Source organism: Austrofundulus limnaeus, unplaced genomic scaffold, assembly GCF_001266775.1.
Source record: "Austrofundulus limnaeus strain Quisiro unplaced genomic scaffold, Austrofundulus_limnaeus-1.0 Scaffold41, whole genome shotgun sequence".
In the NCBI taxonomy this organism is placed as follows: Eukaryota; Metazoa; Chordata; class Actinopteri; order Cyprinodontiformes; family Rivulidae; genus Austrofundulus; species Austrofundulus limnaeus.
Window position 1 is genome coordinate 2,405,581 of NW_013952443.1, and position 15,395 is coordinate 2,420,975.

Below are 15,395 nucleotides of genomic sequence, written 5' to 3' on the forward strand. Positions count from 1 at the left end.
TTACTACGCTACCTTCAGTTGTTATGAAAAAGCTGTATTAAAATCAATTTGACTTTGCATCATAGTTTACCTAAACGCTTTGAAATTGGCCTCTGTCTCTTTAAGAACCTCCTACCGTTTCCGACACTCCCACTTCAGCACACCTTCACAACAAAATGCTTCAGGGGAGGGGTGATCTGTGGGACTGAAGCTCGACTGCAGACTGAGCTCCAGGGAGGAGCTTTGTACAAACAGGCGGAGCTTAGTACCAGCAAGTGTTTAGGCAGCTCCAGACAGCTACCAGAGGAGATTCAAGGATTTCTCAAACATGCATGAATGAGGCAAACCAACATTCTGGGTATGTTTTTGATGAAGRAATGACATTAGAGCTCAACGTCAATTTYTTACATAATATCCYCCCTTTAACTTCAAGGTTTACTTACTTTCTGTCTTTGTACCATTGGATTGTGGGAAAAGGAGACCCCTCCACTTTGCAATCAAGCGTGACCCCTTGTTTGAGAATGGCTGAAACATCCTGAGGAAAGGCAGATCCTATAAACGTTGGAGGGACTGAGGCAAAAAAAAGGGTTATTAAAAAGGTTAACAGAAAATTTATGACAAATTAATAAAAATCTGTTGGTTAGTTCGGTTAATTTAGACTTAATTGCAGAGTTTTTTAATCCAACTACAAAACATCACCGTCTCTGCRTTGCTGTGCAGCTCTACTCACCGAGTACGTGTAAAACAAAGTTTTTCTCAGTGCTGCCTGCGATGTTGATGGCTTTACAGCTGTAGCTGCCTGCATCTGATCTTTCAGCCTTCAGTAATTTCAGGGTTTTTCCCAGATCCAGAATTTGGACGTTGTTACTGGAAACAACCTGTCAGTTAACACAAATACATTAAATCAAACGCAGCAACACAAATCAGAGTTCAAGAAATGCTTTCTGACAACTGCTGGAAAATTATTCACAAACGCAAGTAGATTTTAAAAATAATCATTTTAACCAATGAAAAAAAATATTCCAATGTTGACAAAAATGTGCAAAACAGGACAATAGTTTTTCTAAGCCAAAAACTTTCCGACAGATTTTTTGTTATTTAGATTAGTCATAATTAGCAGATTTATGTATGAGCACTGATCTGTGTTTGGCAAGGAGAATGATGACAGCAGCCAAGGCAGTAAAAAACAGCCTGCTAACTGGGAYGTTACAGCAAAGTGTGCACTAAATTTCCACTCTTACATCACAATCAGGCACAATATTAGTAGACAAAGCATGCGGTTTTATTACAAACATGTATTCCGACATGTATTCCAAACAYGACTTTATTACAAACATGTATGTTGGATATAAAATGTGTTGTCTTGAATGATCAGAGCTGCTTTTGTTTTTATGAGGGCTTTCATCAAAGAATGAAAAGAGAGCCCATCAAACTTCCTCGTTTACTTTATACAAGTGCAAACGAAATGATCCAATCTTTTCACAGGTTCCACTAAAGGTTAATTATGTTATACAAACATCAGGGCTGTGTGTTACTTAATGATTGTGGAATATTTGGTCCGTGTTTTGTACCGATTTTTTTTTCTAGAAAGTGGGATTACACTTACAGTACTCCCATCTTTATACCAGGTGATGACAGGGGTTGGACTTCCTGTGACGTCACACAGCAAGCTGATAGGCTGACTCAGGACCACTGACAGGTTACCAAGTGTGTCGCTGTCATGAAAATCTGGGGGTACTGTAGAGGTGATCATTAATACACATTAGATTTGAGCCGGGTTAGATTTGAGCCGGGAGGCACGAGTGCACCAATGTCTCAACAAATGACGTCAATCACCGTTGACTTTGAGCTGGTACTTCCTCTCAGTGGATCCAGCATCGTTCGCAGCCATACAGACGTACTCGCCATCATCCAGAGGTGAGACTGAGGCAAGGATCAGCAGCGTACCATCCTCCAGGATGGACACACCGGGCTCGTTACCTGTCAGCTCTTCACCATTTCGCAACCAACGAATCACTGGCTTAGGTAGACCTGAAARAGAGATGAACTCATTTAGAAAAATCAAAGATTTATACATTTTTCTGACAGTGAATAAAATATATCAAAGGAAATGACAGGAAAGCGAGTGTCAGATGATCAGAGATCAAAGCTTTGTAATTGTATTAATTTATATTAATGTATTTGTATTAATTTATACTTCATTAGAAAAAGCTGTACTTTTTCTAATTTATTGTACTATTGTTTACTGATGAGTTATTTTCTAGCAAAGCTGRATAGGACAGTAAAGCACCTTTAGCCGGGCAGGGGAAGGCAATWCGCTGGTTTGCAACTCTTTCCTGCAGGGGGCTGTTGAAGGGGGGCTCCAGGACTTCAACAACAGGAGGTACTGAAAACACATATCAGTGCTAACAGATTGTCTTCAAACTTGATTTCTTTCATAAGTAAAACAGACACATAATCTGTCACCAACATAGTGAACACCCGTAAAGCCAACCTTGCACCAGGACCCTAACTCGGGCCTCGTCTCTGCCTGCAGCGTTGRTGGCTGTGCAGGTGAAGGTTCCTTCATCGTCCAGTCCAACGTTCCTCAGGTTCAGGCTGCCTCCAGGTGATGCAGGGTACCTTGTACCATCTTTAGTCCACGTCAGAGTCGGTTCTGGAGATCCTGTCACCACACAGGCTAGTTCCGCCTGGTGACCCACCTGTACCTTCATCACTCTGGGGCCGGGGAGGATTCTTGGGGGCACTGCAGAAAAGATGACAGAACAGAGTAATTTCTAGATCTTTCTGTGCCTCCTTCGGATCTACGTGAACCGTCACATTGAACCAAGGATTGAGTCGCAAAGTAGTATGTGGAGAAATACGCAGCTATAGTGCACTGATTAAAACATTTGCAGTAAGTGTATTTAGTCAAAATATAACCTTACCAATGGATCATTTGAATGAACTCAGAAATATAATCTTAATGTCATGTTCTGTGTGCTTTGGGTTAACTATTTCTATGGTCCTTTGTGTTRGTTGTTTATCTTTGTGTATATATTAGCTCAGCACTCTCACCTGTTAGTGATTGCAATCAGCCTCACTTGCAGGTGTTGCCTGTCTTCTCTCTCATTCTGTTTGTATTCACTCGGTCTCTTGCCATAATTTTCTCTCTGGTTTGTTGAATGATTTTGCCTTCAGTCTTGGTCGTCACCTACTCCCTGTTTATGTAGGTTTGTTGCCACCATGATGGCTCTTTGTTTATTTAATAAATTACTTCTATTTTGAGCTACTASTGTCCGCCTACATCTTGGGTTCAAAATCCTCCACTGACTATGATACTTAAATGTTTGAAGTCTTTTGAGTAGTAACAAAAAAAATTGGGATATTTTAGAAATTTTCTTTTCTTTCCAGCTGGGAAATCTCAATTTCCAAATGCTTTTTGAGATTTCTCGTTATACTGATGTCAAAAAGTCCTCAGAATAACTTAAAAATAGGATTTAAATCAAATATGAATGTGTTCTCCTGATTAGGAAGGCAAATCAAGCCACATCAGCTCATGATATCAGGATAATAATGGTATCAAAATGTAACTTAATAAGCCAGAAATCTGAAAATGTGCCCAGGTCAGTTTGACCAAATTTAACTTAATCCTCAGTTTGAAGGGATGGGTCACATTTAGGCTATTTTGGACTTACCTAAAACAACCAGCTCAATGGATTGTGTCAGGTTTCCAGCAATATTGGAGGCAACACAAACATAAAGTCCACTGTCAGAGACTCTGGTTGCCATGATCTTCATGGATCCGGAGGGAAGCTGAACATGCCTGGGAGGAAGAAGAACACGTCTCACTTTACACGCACAAAAACAGCAATAAATCAAATGTTAAAATAAAGCCTGCCTTATATTTCTCTTCTCTTTGTGCCACAAAGAGAAAAGTGAACTCACTCAAACACTCACTCACTCACTTATTTCTTTGGTTATTGCTGTGAACAAATATGCCTGCAATTCTTACTAATCTGCCATCAACCATAATTACAGCTAGTTTGGCAGGCGTGCTGCAAATACAAGAGATCACAGAGAAAACTAAGGATTACTTTGTCATCTCAGAAAACCACAGACTGTACCCTGAGGTCATGTGAGAATGACAGACAGAGTACTGTAATGTAGACAGCATGGAGTTCATTTAAGACCTTTGAAAAAAAGATTAAAGCTGTTGAAACTCATTTTTTATTGTCTTTCAAAGAAATGTGGGTTAATTTAGCATCTGGTGCCAGAAACACATTTCAGCAAGGCGACAYGGAGGAATGTTTGTTTCTCTTACTTTTTAATTTTTTTCAAAACCACTTCTTACAGTTAACCCAGAAAAACACAAGTTACAGACATTTTCCCCTTTTATGTCAGATGAAGAATTTTAGCTTGTCTATTTCTTAATTTAAAAAGTTAATCTTTCACGGTCACACGTCTGAACTGCAGACAGACTCATTCAGCACTTGGGCTCTTTAACTAAGCAGACATGCTGCTRTAATGTATGACAAGTCTGGTTTGGCACTGCCTTTGTGAAAGAAAAACAAGACCTCTTGGTTGTGTTTGGTTTGAGGGTTTTTCCYTGGAAGAGCTTCAGAGTTGATTTTTGGATCAGTTAACTGGGATCCTGAACCAACAGTAGTGATTCCACCACAGGAGTAGTTGTACTATTCAAATAAAGAAGCAAAACTAAAACTAAACTAAAATTCTTTCTATTCGTGCTGAATAAAAAAAATAAATAAAAGAAAAATGTTTCACCTGGGAGAAAATGGAGAGATAAGCTGCTTCTCTTTTGACCAGCTGATGGTGGGAGGTGGGACACTTTGGACCTCACATGGTAAAATGATGTCCCTCTTCTCTATCACTGACATCCTTACAGGCTCTGATGAGCCTCCAGAACCACCAACACTGGATCTGGGTCGAACTGAAAAGGCAAACAACCAAAAAACTCATCATGTTTGGCAAAAACTAATCTTATAGACTTGATCTTTGAGACTTTTAAAGAAGAAAATGGAACTGAAGCTGGAGATTTAAAGCAAAAATTAGTGAATACTGATAAATGATGTCTTCATTCTTGAAAGAAAAAGAACTCAACTGTACAATATGTTGTACGGCCAATAAGATCAAGTATTATTTTGAGGATTGCAGTATTCAGTGGTGGGCACAGTTATGCTAATAGTGGATCTAGATTCTTATTTAGCAAAATAGCATTTTTTTCCTAACTTTGGAAATCGTTAGCAGGCAAATTAGCTTCCGCTAAATTATGTTCTGCTAATTTTAAATCTGCTAAAAATTTCACAAGCATTAAACTTTTATTTTTATGCCGTTTATTTCAAATTAAATACTATCCGATCATACAAGCAGTGCTGGATGTGTCACAATGTGTGTAGTGTGTAGCATCTTTAGCAGCTAAACTCCAAACTAAGAGAGTCAAATAAATAAAATATTTTAATACAGAATACCAAAAATGACTATGTACTGTATTAAATATGGTAGAGAGAGTATTTGCTATTTGTTGTTGACTAACTTCAAATGGTATGTATAAAAATATTAACTTGATCAAATGTCTTTTTTCTGAAAGGGGTATATTGGAAGTATTTGAATTGGCCGATATATCACAAATGATCCCACCCACTTTCAAATTAAACCAATAGAAAACTAACAATAGGTTTATGTCAGTCTCACCAGTCTTCATCAACGAGAAGATGAAGATGGGTAACAGTAGTTTTAGCGGTAGCGGTTAGCTTCTCTTATTTTTAATCTGTTTAGCATTAGTGGAACTAAGATTCAGAGGTTAGTGAAGCTAATGTTTTGGTTAGTTGTGCCCACCACAGACAGTATTTAAATATTATGCTGTATTTATACTATAAATGTCATGGTGCTTACAAAGGTTTCATACCTTTTTTAGCATTACATTGGTAATGTTAACTTAAACATCAGTTGTCTTTTTRTACAGCCTTCAGATGCTAAGTTTACCATAGACTGTGAGCTGAACCTTCCTAACTGCRTAGCCAGCTGCATTGGTCGCTATGCAGACAAACTCGCCGGTCTCATTTCCAGAGGGAGACGCGATGACAAGACTGCCGTCAGAATCCAAGGAGAAAGCTGGACCACCCAGGTTCAGGAGTTCCCCACCCTAAAATGTAAGTTACAGTGGGAAATAAGAGCAGGATCTAAAGTTTATTTCTTTCTCCTAACTTCAATAACACATCAGATTCTTTCTAAGTGTTTAAATGTATGATTAGGCCATGAATATGTAACCAATGAACCAAAACATAAAATCAAAAGTCATGTTAGTGCATCAGGCTTAATTCATATCTGCATGGTCTTTTTTGACGGATGCAAACAAACTGATGTTAAAATGTGCAGYAGAAAAGCCAGAGAGAGGTACATCTGCACAGCTGGAGCTGAGTTTATCTGGGTCACGTTTCATGAGGCTCTGTTGCCTTGTTCACCTTGACAGGAAGACTTATACAACTCCAAAAAATGTAGAAAACAAAAAAGACAAAGTAAGTAAAAACTAAGGCTTCTAGCTTAATTTGATGCACAGAAATGCAGATTTAAATGGGAAACACACTGTATTTGATTGACAATCAAAGCTAAAGCTGACAATGGTTCAGTGCATCAGAGACACTTAATTACCTTGTGATGGAATACTTATATAATGTGATTATACAGTATACCTATGCCTGTAAAAGTTCATACTGTCTTGACATTTTATTGTATCTCTTATTTGATAACTACTACCTTTGTTTAATCTGTTTCTCAAGATTTCAAGACATCTATAATGTCTGTAACCTTGTCTTATTTTGTTAATCTCTTTCCGAGCTGGTGCTCTGTCATTGGACCAGGTTTGACAGTTGTCGATCTGTGATTGGATACTCATGAATTGTCACCGGATGTTAAAACTATACCTCTGTTCGTTGTTCCTGTAGTAGCAGCTTGACAGATTTCTTGATCGGGTCTGAGAAGTTGTTGCTCCGCCATTTCTTTATTAAATCGTCTCTGATGGCCATCCACGCAGACACTTTGTTTCATTTCACGTGTTTCTGCCTTTTTAATAAATATTTCTATCACAATTGGCGTCACGAACAGGATTCGAACCTCTGCGGAGAAACCCCATTGGATTTCTAGAACTGCGTCTTGTCAATACAGCACCTAGTTTTTGTCTTTGTAGAGCTGTCTTTGTTAAATAAATATTTCTATAACATACCTCTACAAAGACAAAAACTAGGTGCTGTATCGACAAGACATAGTCCTAAACTTGGATAATGCTGTAGATGAAGAAATAAAGACAGAGCTGGACGTTTACAAGCAGACGATTGCTCATAAATGCACAGTTATACCACATAAATCAATCTTTTTAATGTGTCAGCCACATAAAATATTGTGGCTACAATTTGTCTGAGGCATGCTGAGTGAATCGCACCTGCTGTTTATACAGACCTTAGTCCAAGTAATGTCTGGGCCCGGTATTCCTCTGGCACGGCAAGGCAGACTTATCGCTGTTCCTTCGGTCGTGCTAAATACCTGTGGGCCATGTTGAATTGTTGGAAGAACTGCGGATACAAAGGTAAAAAAAAATAAGTAGTACGTTTAGTAGTAATTATAGCTAAAACTGACATTAGCATGTTTTGCTTTAATGCCCACCCCCACCCAAACAGCAAAAACAAAATAAATTATTCAAATTTATATCTTTTAAACATCAAACGTAAAAGCAAAAAATGAGTTCAAGCGATGTTCAAAAACTCTAGCATGTGCCTTAAAGACTAAACTTATTCACGTTTTGAATATATGAATATCAGTGATGCTACCATAAACGTTGATGGTGGTTGTATGGTTTGTGGCCCCAATAACATTCTCAGCCAAGCAGGTGTAATCGCCCTCATTATCCAGCCGAACTCTCTCGATATGCAGACTGCCGTCCCTCCTCACTGTTACATACTGATCTGGAGTCACCTGAAAGATGTTGAAAGTGGGATTTTTTTAAATCAATTCTGAGTTATCTGGATGTAAGACATTAAATAGAAGCCATCCTCTTGTGTTCTCACCAAGCCGTAGTTGTGCAGCCACTGTCTCTCGGGAAGAGGGTTCCCAGCCAGCAGCACACAGGGAAGAGTGAGCTGCTGATCCTCAACGACACTGAGCACAGCTGGACTCATCGCAATCAGGGGTTTAACTGCAGATTACACAAAAATGGTGCAAATAATAGTTCAACAGAGACAAAATTATCTGTTGATAATTGTTACACAAAATATCTGGTCTAGCTCATGCAAAAACAAAAAAGATCATCATTCTTGCTTTGAAAACCATATCCTATATGCAGATTTAAACAGTTTATATCATAAAAGATGAGCTGTAACATACTTGTCACCTCATCTTTATGCAGAAAATGATGTCAGATTTGGCAGAGATGGTGACAGTGGTGTTGAGATAAACATTACTATTCCTTTAAATTGCCTTGGAACACAACTTTTGACACTCATGTAACCCATCGTCCAAATAAAACAACAGCACATGTGCTTCTGCACTGCATGTGTTAATCCTCTGAGGGAATGTTGCCAGCATGAAGTGGGGTGGGGGTGGGGGGGGGGACTAATTTATGTCATCTGGGCGTGTTTGTTCTTTCTAACCTTTGGCCCACATTTAAGAACGCAGGGTGGTTTTCAGTGGTGGGCCGTCAGGACCAGCAAAGCCTTCTCTGCTGGCCTAAACACAACCAGAATCACTAGCTTACATTTTAGTATGTATTAATAATATAATTTATATTATTATGAAATATCTGTTCTCTTCATTTCACAGCTTTTCTCCTGGTTGCGTAGGTTCCAGCAGCTATTTGTTTTAGTTCTTTTATCCAATCATATTTCGAGCATCATCTGTTGCTAGGGTCAAAGAAATCTGCCTGAAGGCCTTCAGAAGGAACAGTGAAGGCACCTGGAGGGTGAAACAAACGGCTGTGATACTGTTGCTTTGACCAATCAGATGTTGAGTTGGCGACTCCAGAGCCTTCTGAGACAAGGTCTGTGTTTTCACGTTGTTTGATTAGCTGATCAAAGAGTAGTCAGAACCAGGAATTTTTACTTCTGTAGCACCTTACAAGCTAAATGCGGACTGGACATTCTCAACGCAACAGAAAATAAAAACTTATGACAAAAATACAACAGAACGGACTTGACTTTCAGCGTTAGCTTCCACGGTGATGGTAGAACAGGGCTTTTTTGTTGAAACGGAAACATCCCTAGGACCTGTATAACAGATGAACCAAATTGTTTTTGAGAGGAAAAAAAGGATATGAAGTTTGTGAAAAAACGTAAATACATGTCCCAAGGCATTTTCAGTCTGATATAAAACCAATCACTATGGTAAAGGGGGTAGTGCGTGGTCACGCAAACTTAGGTCAAGCGAAGGCTAGACCGTCTCATTTCACTGCCGTTTTAAGCAGCCTACCCAGAACTGAGACACAGCCTTACAGACCCAGTTATCTCCAGTGGTTTATAGTAACTAAGTAAATTTACTTTGTTACAGTACTTAAGTAATTTTATGAGGATTTGTAATTTTACCAAGTATTTTTTTAAATCATGACTTTTACTTTTATTGTTACTTTTAAAACCTAAAAATGATACTTTTACTTCTTTACTTTAAAGTTTAACACTTAGTTACTTGTTATAAGTTAAATCTGTCCGAACTCATCATGAAAGGAGTTGTTTATGCGATCTAAAAAAATTAATTGTTGAATTTACTCAACCAAATCATGTCAACTGTTTCGACTAAACCTAGTAGAGTCAATTTGAGGTGATATACAAATCTTATTTTAAATAAATTTACCAATTTAATCAACTTGGTTTTGTGGAGCCAGTTTGGTTCAGTAAATTTATCACTTTATTTGTTAGAGTGCGTGGAAAAGTACTTTTACTTTTACTTCTACTTTCCCAATTTTTGTGAACAGTTTTATGACTTTTACTTAAGTAATTTTCTCATCGGTGACATTTATTTTTACCAAAGTCATTTTCTGTTAAGGTAATCTTACTTTTATTTAGTTATTTTTTTCAAGTACTTTATAGACCTCTGGTTATCTCTGCATCTTCTTGGCTGGCAGGTCTGCTCCAAACCCTCCTATTGAAGGCCTAGGTGTAAAATGCATGGTCCACTGGCGGTTTCACAGCAGAGGAACAGTGACAGAAAATGGGGTTTAGCAAAGCACGTGTGCTCCCCACACTGAGCATTACTATTGAAATAGAAGTGACCATAACAGCTACCAGTCACTTTTTCCATTCAAAACTTTGATTTWGTTTTACACCTATCAAGATTTTGCACCCAAACGGGACAGAAAAATTGTGTCAGGTTGACAAATCCTGGAATATTTTTAAATAACAAACAACTACAATGTAATATTTTGGACATTTCACATGCTGGTCTTACCAAGTCCAGTTACAGTGATGCTGGCCTGTGTTTGGATCCTACCAAAAGGGTTTTGTGCCTCACAGACATACACTGCCTCATCCTCTACCCAAACGTCTGACGAAAACAAGAAACAGCAATGTGAGCAGCGTGTCTATTCAAAGTTATATGTGCACAGCTGATTAATAACTTACTAATAAAATGTAGATCTCCCTTCCTCTGTGATATGCTGCCATGTAARCGTGGCCTGTTGAGAAGAGTTGAACCGTCCTCTCGCCTCCAGGTGACCYGAGGTTCAGGGTATCCGCTAGCGTGACACGGCAGGGTCATGTCGGAGCCGATTTCCACCGCCACGTCCGATGGCTCTTGGGTGAACTTGGGCGCAGCTAGAGGGGTCGAAGGTGAACAATGAGAATTGATAGTTATAAAAGCATGCAGATATTTATTGTGTCAACCAAATTTGAAGTGGAGCTCACCTCCAACATCAAGGGAGATCTTCCCTGATGAGGTGCCGGCGGCATTAACAGCCACACAGGTGTAATCCCCTGCGTCGCCAAGCTGGGTCTGCTTTATGGTAAGAGATCCTTCCAACGTGTCCACCTCCAGGAGGGACGAGGAATGGAGCTGTGTGTTRCCTTACAATTAAAGACATATGGACAGTTTGGATCTGAAAACAAACTTTAAAGGTTATGGTTTATGTTTGACCAAAAAAWTTTTCTCTTGAGATTATTTGCGGGCATCCTTCATCTTGTAAAGTGTTACCTTTGTACCACCTGATTTCAGGCTGAGGGATCCCAGATGCTGAGCAGGACATCACAGTGGACTCTCCGATGTTTGTGAGAATCTCACYTGATGCTACTTTCACCACAGGGGATTCTAGGAGACAACAAATGATAAAAGACTGTCAGAGGATCAACACAAAAAAGAGGGAATAAAACATAACACTAATGAATTTGGTGGAAATGTTGATAGTTCTTACCGAGAAAGGTTAGGATGGAGCTCATTGAGTCGGTACCGGCCTGGTTGCTGGCCAGGCAGCCGTACACTCCTTTATCTTTCTTCTTTGTGTTTCTTATTAACAGGGTGCCATCAGGAGCCATTCTGTGTCTAAACATTACAAATAATATCCCAAATTCAGCTTTTTTTTCTTTAATGGCCCCACCCCTTCACAATTTTGTCTCAAAACTATTAAAATTATCACAAAATCTACATTTCAATCATTATGCTTTAAAGAACCTGTTGGAGGCTGTGATGAACATGTCATTGTGGGTCCAAACCAGAAGAGGTGGAGGATAGCCTGCAGCTGAACACTTGATCCTCACGTCATCTCCTGTCATGAAGCTCTGATTCTGCGGCTCCACTGACACCCTGGGAGCCTCTGAAGGACAAGAGGAATCACAAAAAAAACCATAAAATCTTCAACTTATTCATCAAATTAACCCGTTACCATCTAATTAGGCTGAAAAAAGTTTAGTTGTCACACTTCACTAAAAGACCATTTGTGTTGTGAAATTAAAGTATAAAACTTTCGTACCGAAACTTTAAAGTTGATCAGAGCTTAGAGAAAAATTAGGAAAACAGGAACATGAAGTATTGTTTTTCCTCTGAAAACATYCAGACAAACTTTTTCACCAGGAATCATGATGGCTGCAACAACTAACATTGTTTCACAACATGTATTTCCCTCTGATTTCCTCTTTACTACTAAAACAGAAAAGACTGGAATCCAGAGAATCTTTAAACTGATTCATGATGGGTAATTTGTCTCTTTAAGAGTGTGTTTTCTGCATTATGTTTTCACTGTCAGAATTATCCTCAGTGTTTCTGTTCTGTCTAGGATGTAAAAAGTACAATGCAAAATCACACTTATAGTCCCTGTCCATCAAAATGCTTTTCTATTGGCCCTTTGTATTTATGCAGGTAATATCATTAAAAGATAGGRTCATTTTAAAATATGGGAGAGACATTTTTTTCGGGTAACATACTGACATTTTAGGAATACACAAATCCAACATGGGTGCCTTGGGTTTATGTAATGTGTATTGTGAAGAGGGTAGGTCCTGACAGAGCCTTGCGGCACACTTTTTGTGATGATTGCTCGAAAAGAGCCCATGTAAGTTTCTTTTTGCAACCAGGAAATCTAATTAGAATACCAGTTACCTGCTGGCACCTTTTCCTTATCAGAAGGTTATCCTGGCCTCAGATGAGGGGAACACCTCCAAGATTAGAGACAAAGAGTTTTTGAGAGATACATTCTTCTAGCCTGACTCAGCAAGCTAAGAGCTTGTATTAAAACCCCACTCAGTACCTACTGCATTTTTTCTCCTATCTTCTATCTTCATTCTATCTCAAGCATCATCTTTTTTCATTGATTTCCCTCCCTTACCCTTTTCCTTGTCATCYTGTTTCTCTTATTTCTATCCATTCACTAATACTGTTTACATTTCAAAACTATTTGCATTTGTCAAGAAAACACTTCTTTTTTTGACCACCACTCAGGAAGATCATACATCACCATACATCAAAACAAGGAAGCGTGAATCTATTACCTCCTGTGCACCCTTCACTGGTATGGTGTTAACATTGTGCCACCAGCTTGAGAGCACAGTAACACTGATTTGAGAGTAGATATTGGGTATTTTAGGCAATATCATGATGCATCTCAGTAATCCAGGTAGAAAAAAATGTTAAGTTCAACTTAACTTTTTTAATTATTCTTACCGTAGGCAATATGTATTAATTACAGTAAGATATATTACTGTTGGTTTTGATATTATTTGTAGATATTCAAATTCATTTATTAGTTCCTCTTCTTTGTTGATATTGTTACATCAGAAGAGTGCTTAGTAGAATTTGAATATCTACAAATAATGTCAAAACCCACAATAAAGCATCTTAATGTATTTTAGAAATATTGCCTAAAATACACAATGACACTAACACTAGTTAAAATTTAAAAAATTTAATTAAATAAAATAAAAAAACATAAAAAAGGGAAAATGTGTACTTAATTCAATTTGAGTTTTTGGGAAATTGCTCCAACTGCAATTCAGTACACTTTGGTTTTTATTTGTATCATTATTATTATTATTATTTTTTTGTATTTCACTGCCAATTTTATTATTGTTTCTCTCATTTTCACGTTTGTTTGTTTGTTTGTTTTATTCTTAGCTGCATGTGATGCATTGGTTGTGAAGCACTTTGGTCAACAGAGGTTGTAACTGTGCTTGCCTTGACATCTACCAGTATTAAAATGGCAGCTGTGTCAAAGCTGATGAAAGTTTCTGAACCATTCCTCTCRTAAACAAACTCTACAGTTGGTTGTTTTACTCTGAATTTCTCTTCTTAAACAACTAAAACATAGCTAGCGTTACTGTATAAGAGGTAATAACACCAAATTAAAAACAAACAAAAATGACTTTTGGCAATTACACTACAAAATTCCCTATGTCCAAGTTAAGATGCCAGCTGAGCTGAATAACTACAAAAAGAGGATAATCACTTGGTACTGACCAGTGAGGTAATTAGAAAATGCCTGGAGCCTAGAAACCATGAAATAAATACAAGATGTTCATTTTAAAAGGCTGGATCAAGTAAAACAAAGTTATTCACTTCTTCAAACTCATTAACCCCTCTGWTAAAGTGCATTTTTTTCTATTTCTGACTAAGATCATCTAACAGTAAAGCTGAGCAGTCCAACATGTCCAACAGGTGATCTTTAATAATTTACAAAAAATAAATAAATAAATAAAATCCTGATTTAGTGTCAGGACAGGAWGTGTGCTCCAGAGATGAAGAGCTCTGCTTAAGTGCTGCCTGAGAGTCGAGCATAAATATTTTTCACACATTTCATAAACCATTAGTGTGAGTAATGGGGAGTAAGGGAGGGGAAATGGAAAAGGGCACCTGGGGCAGAGCCATATATCTAACAAGGCAGTAGTGTTAGCTAAGAACAATGCTCCTCCCTCGGTGCAAATCACAGAAAAGAAACAAAGTCATGCACACACACATRCAGCATACATAAATAAAAGACCTAAGAAAACTCAGTAGTTTCAGTCGTCCTGCTTTTTTTGAGCTAAACAGAATCAGGCTCATTTTTAACATTTTAAATATCACCACCTTGCACTGTGAGATAGAGACGCTCTGGAATCACGCCTCCTTCGTTTGCAGCAACGCACTCGTACCAGCCGGCATGATCCGGGGTTGCACCCGACACCTGCAGGGAAAGGTTGGCCAGGACGTGCACYCGGGGGTCCAGGCGGGCATCGAGGCCCCCTCTCAGCCAGGTGAGGTTGAAGGTGACGGTGCTGACGACGTGGCAGGTGAGGACAGCRTGGGAGCCAGGGGAGACGGTGACGTTCCCTGCAGGTGTGATCGCTGGAGGAGGCTCTGCAGACACACAGGGAATGTTAGGGTTATTTCTTTAAAACTATTTTTTTCCTGCATGTGAAGCGGGGGTCTTATTGTTTCCGTACAGTTTACTTATTTWATTTTTTAATTTAATTTGTTTTTTTCAGTGATTTTGGTCAAYCGTAGCACAAAAACGGCTACACCGATCAACATGGAATTTGGCAGGAATGTAGACATGTCTGGTCTACACTGGGCAGCCAACAGTTTTACAATAGACCCCATATTTGAGGAGGGGGCTCCACCTAAAGAGAGGGAGTCTGGATATACAAACATGCTTATAACTCAAAAACTATTCAATAYAGCAGCTTCAGATTTATTTTTGTTAGCTCTGGTGAGCTCTGAGTTCTGGTGCATTGGTACTTTGCATATGTGTGGGGGTAATCTATGCTACCGCTATGCAATGTCTTGTTTGTATAGTGACAAGTGTCTAGTCTGAACAATACCATACACTAAAACATTTATAGCCTATGCTAATTTGCAAAGCTAGTCCCTAAATGGGTTTTTATCAACATGGAAATAAAAGTTTAAAATACAGTTTTTGAAAAATAAAATATTACAATATTAAGACAATTAATTAAACAAACTTAAAAACTGATAACAAT

The 15,395-nt window shown here is 38.5% G+C and overlaps 1 protein-coding gene across 1 annotated transcript in view; it reads right to left on the reverse strand.

Moving 5' to 3' along the window:
- The window catches only part of hmcn1 (hemicentin 1), a gene marked incomplete in the record, with an annotated part of 75,365 nt that overhangs the window by 38,007 nt on the left and 21,963 nt on the right, over positions 1-15,395 (reverse strand). The window contains 19 exon segments of the mRNA XM_014007378.1: positions 423-549; positions 710-857; positions 1,586-1,716; positions 1,816-2,010; positions 2,270-2,365; positions 2,474-2,725; positions 3,657-3,784; positions 4,744-4,909; positions 5,962-6,121; positions 7,432-7,544; positions 7,800-7,944; positions 8,037-8,164; positions 10,405-10,500; positions 10,578-10,769; positions 10,860-11,018; positions 11,146-11,259; positions 11,363-11,490; positions 11,620-11,761; positions 14,503-14,772. Coding sequence (XP_013862832.1) covers positions 423-549; positions 710-857; positions 1,586-1,716; positions 1,816-2,010; positions 2,270-2,365; positions 2,474-2,725; positions 3,657-3,784; positions 4,744-4,909; positions 5,962-6,121; positions 7,432-7,544; positions 7,800-7,944; positions 8,037-8,164; positions 10,405-10,500; positions 10,578-10,769; positions 10,860-11,018; positions 11,146-11,259; positions 11,363-11,490; positions 11,620-11,761; positions 14,503-14,772 — 2,890 coding nt within the window.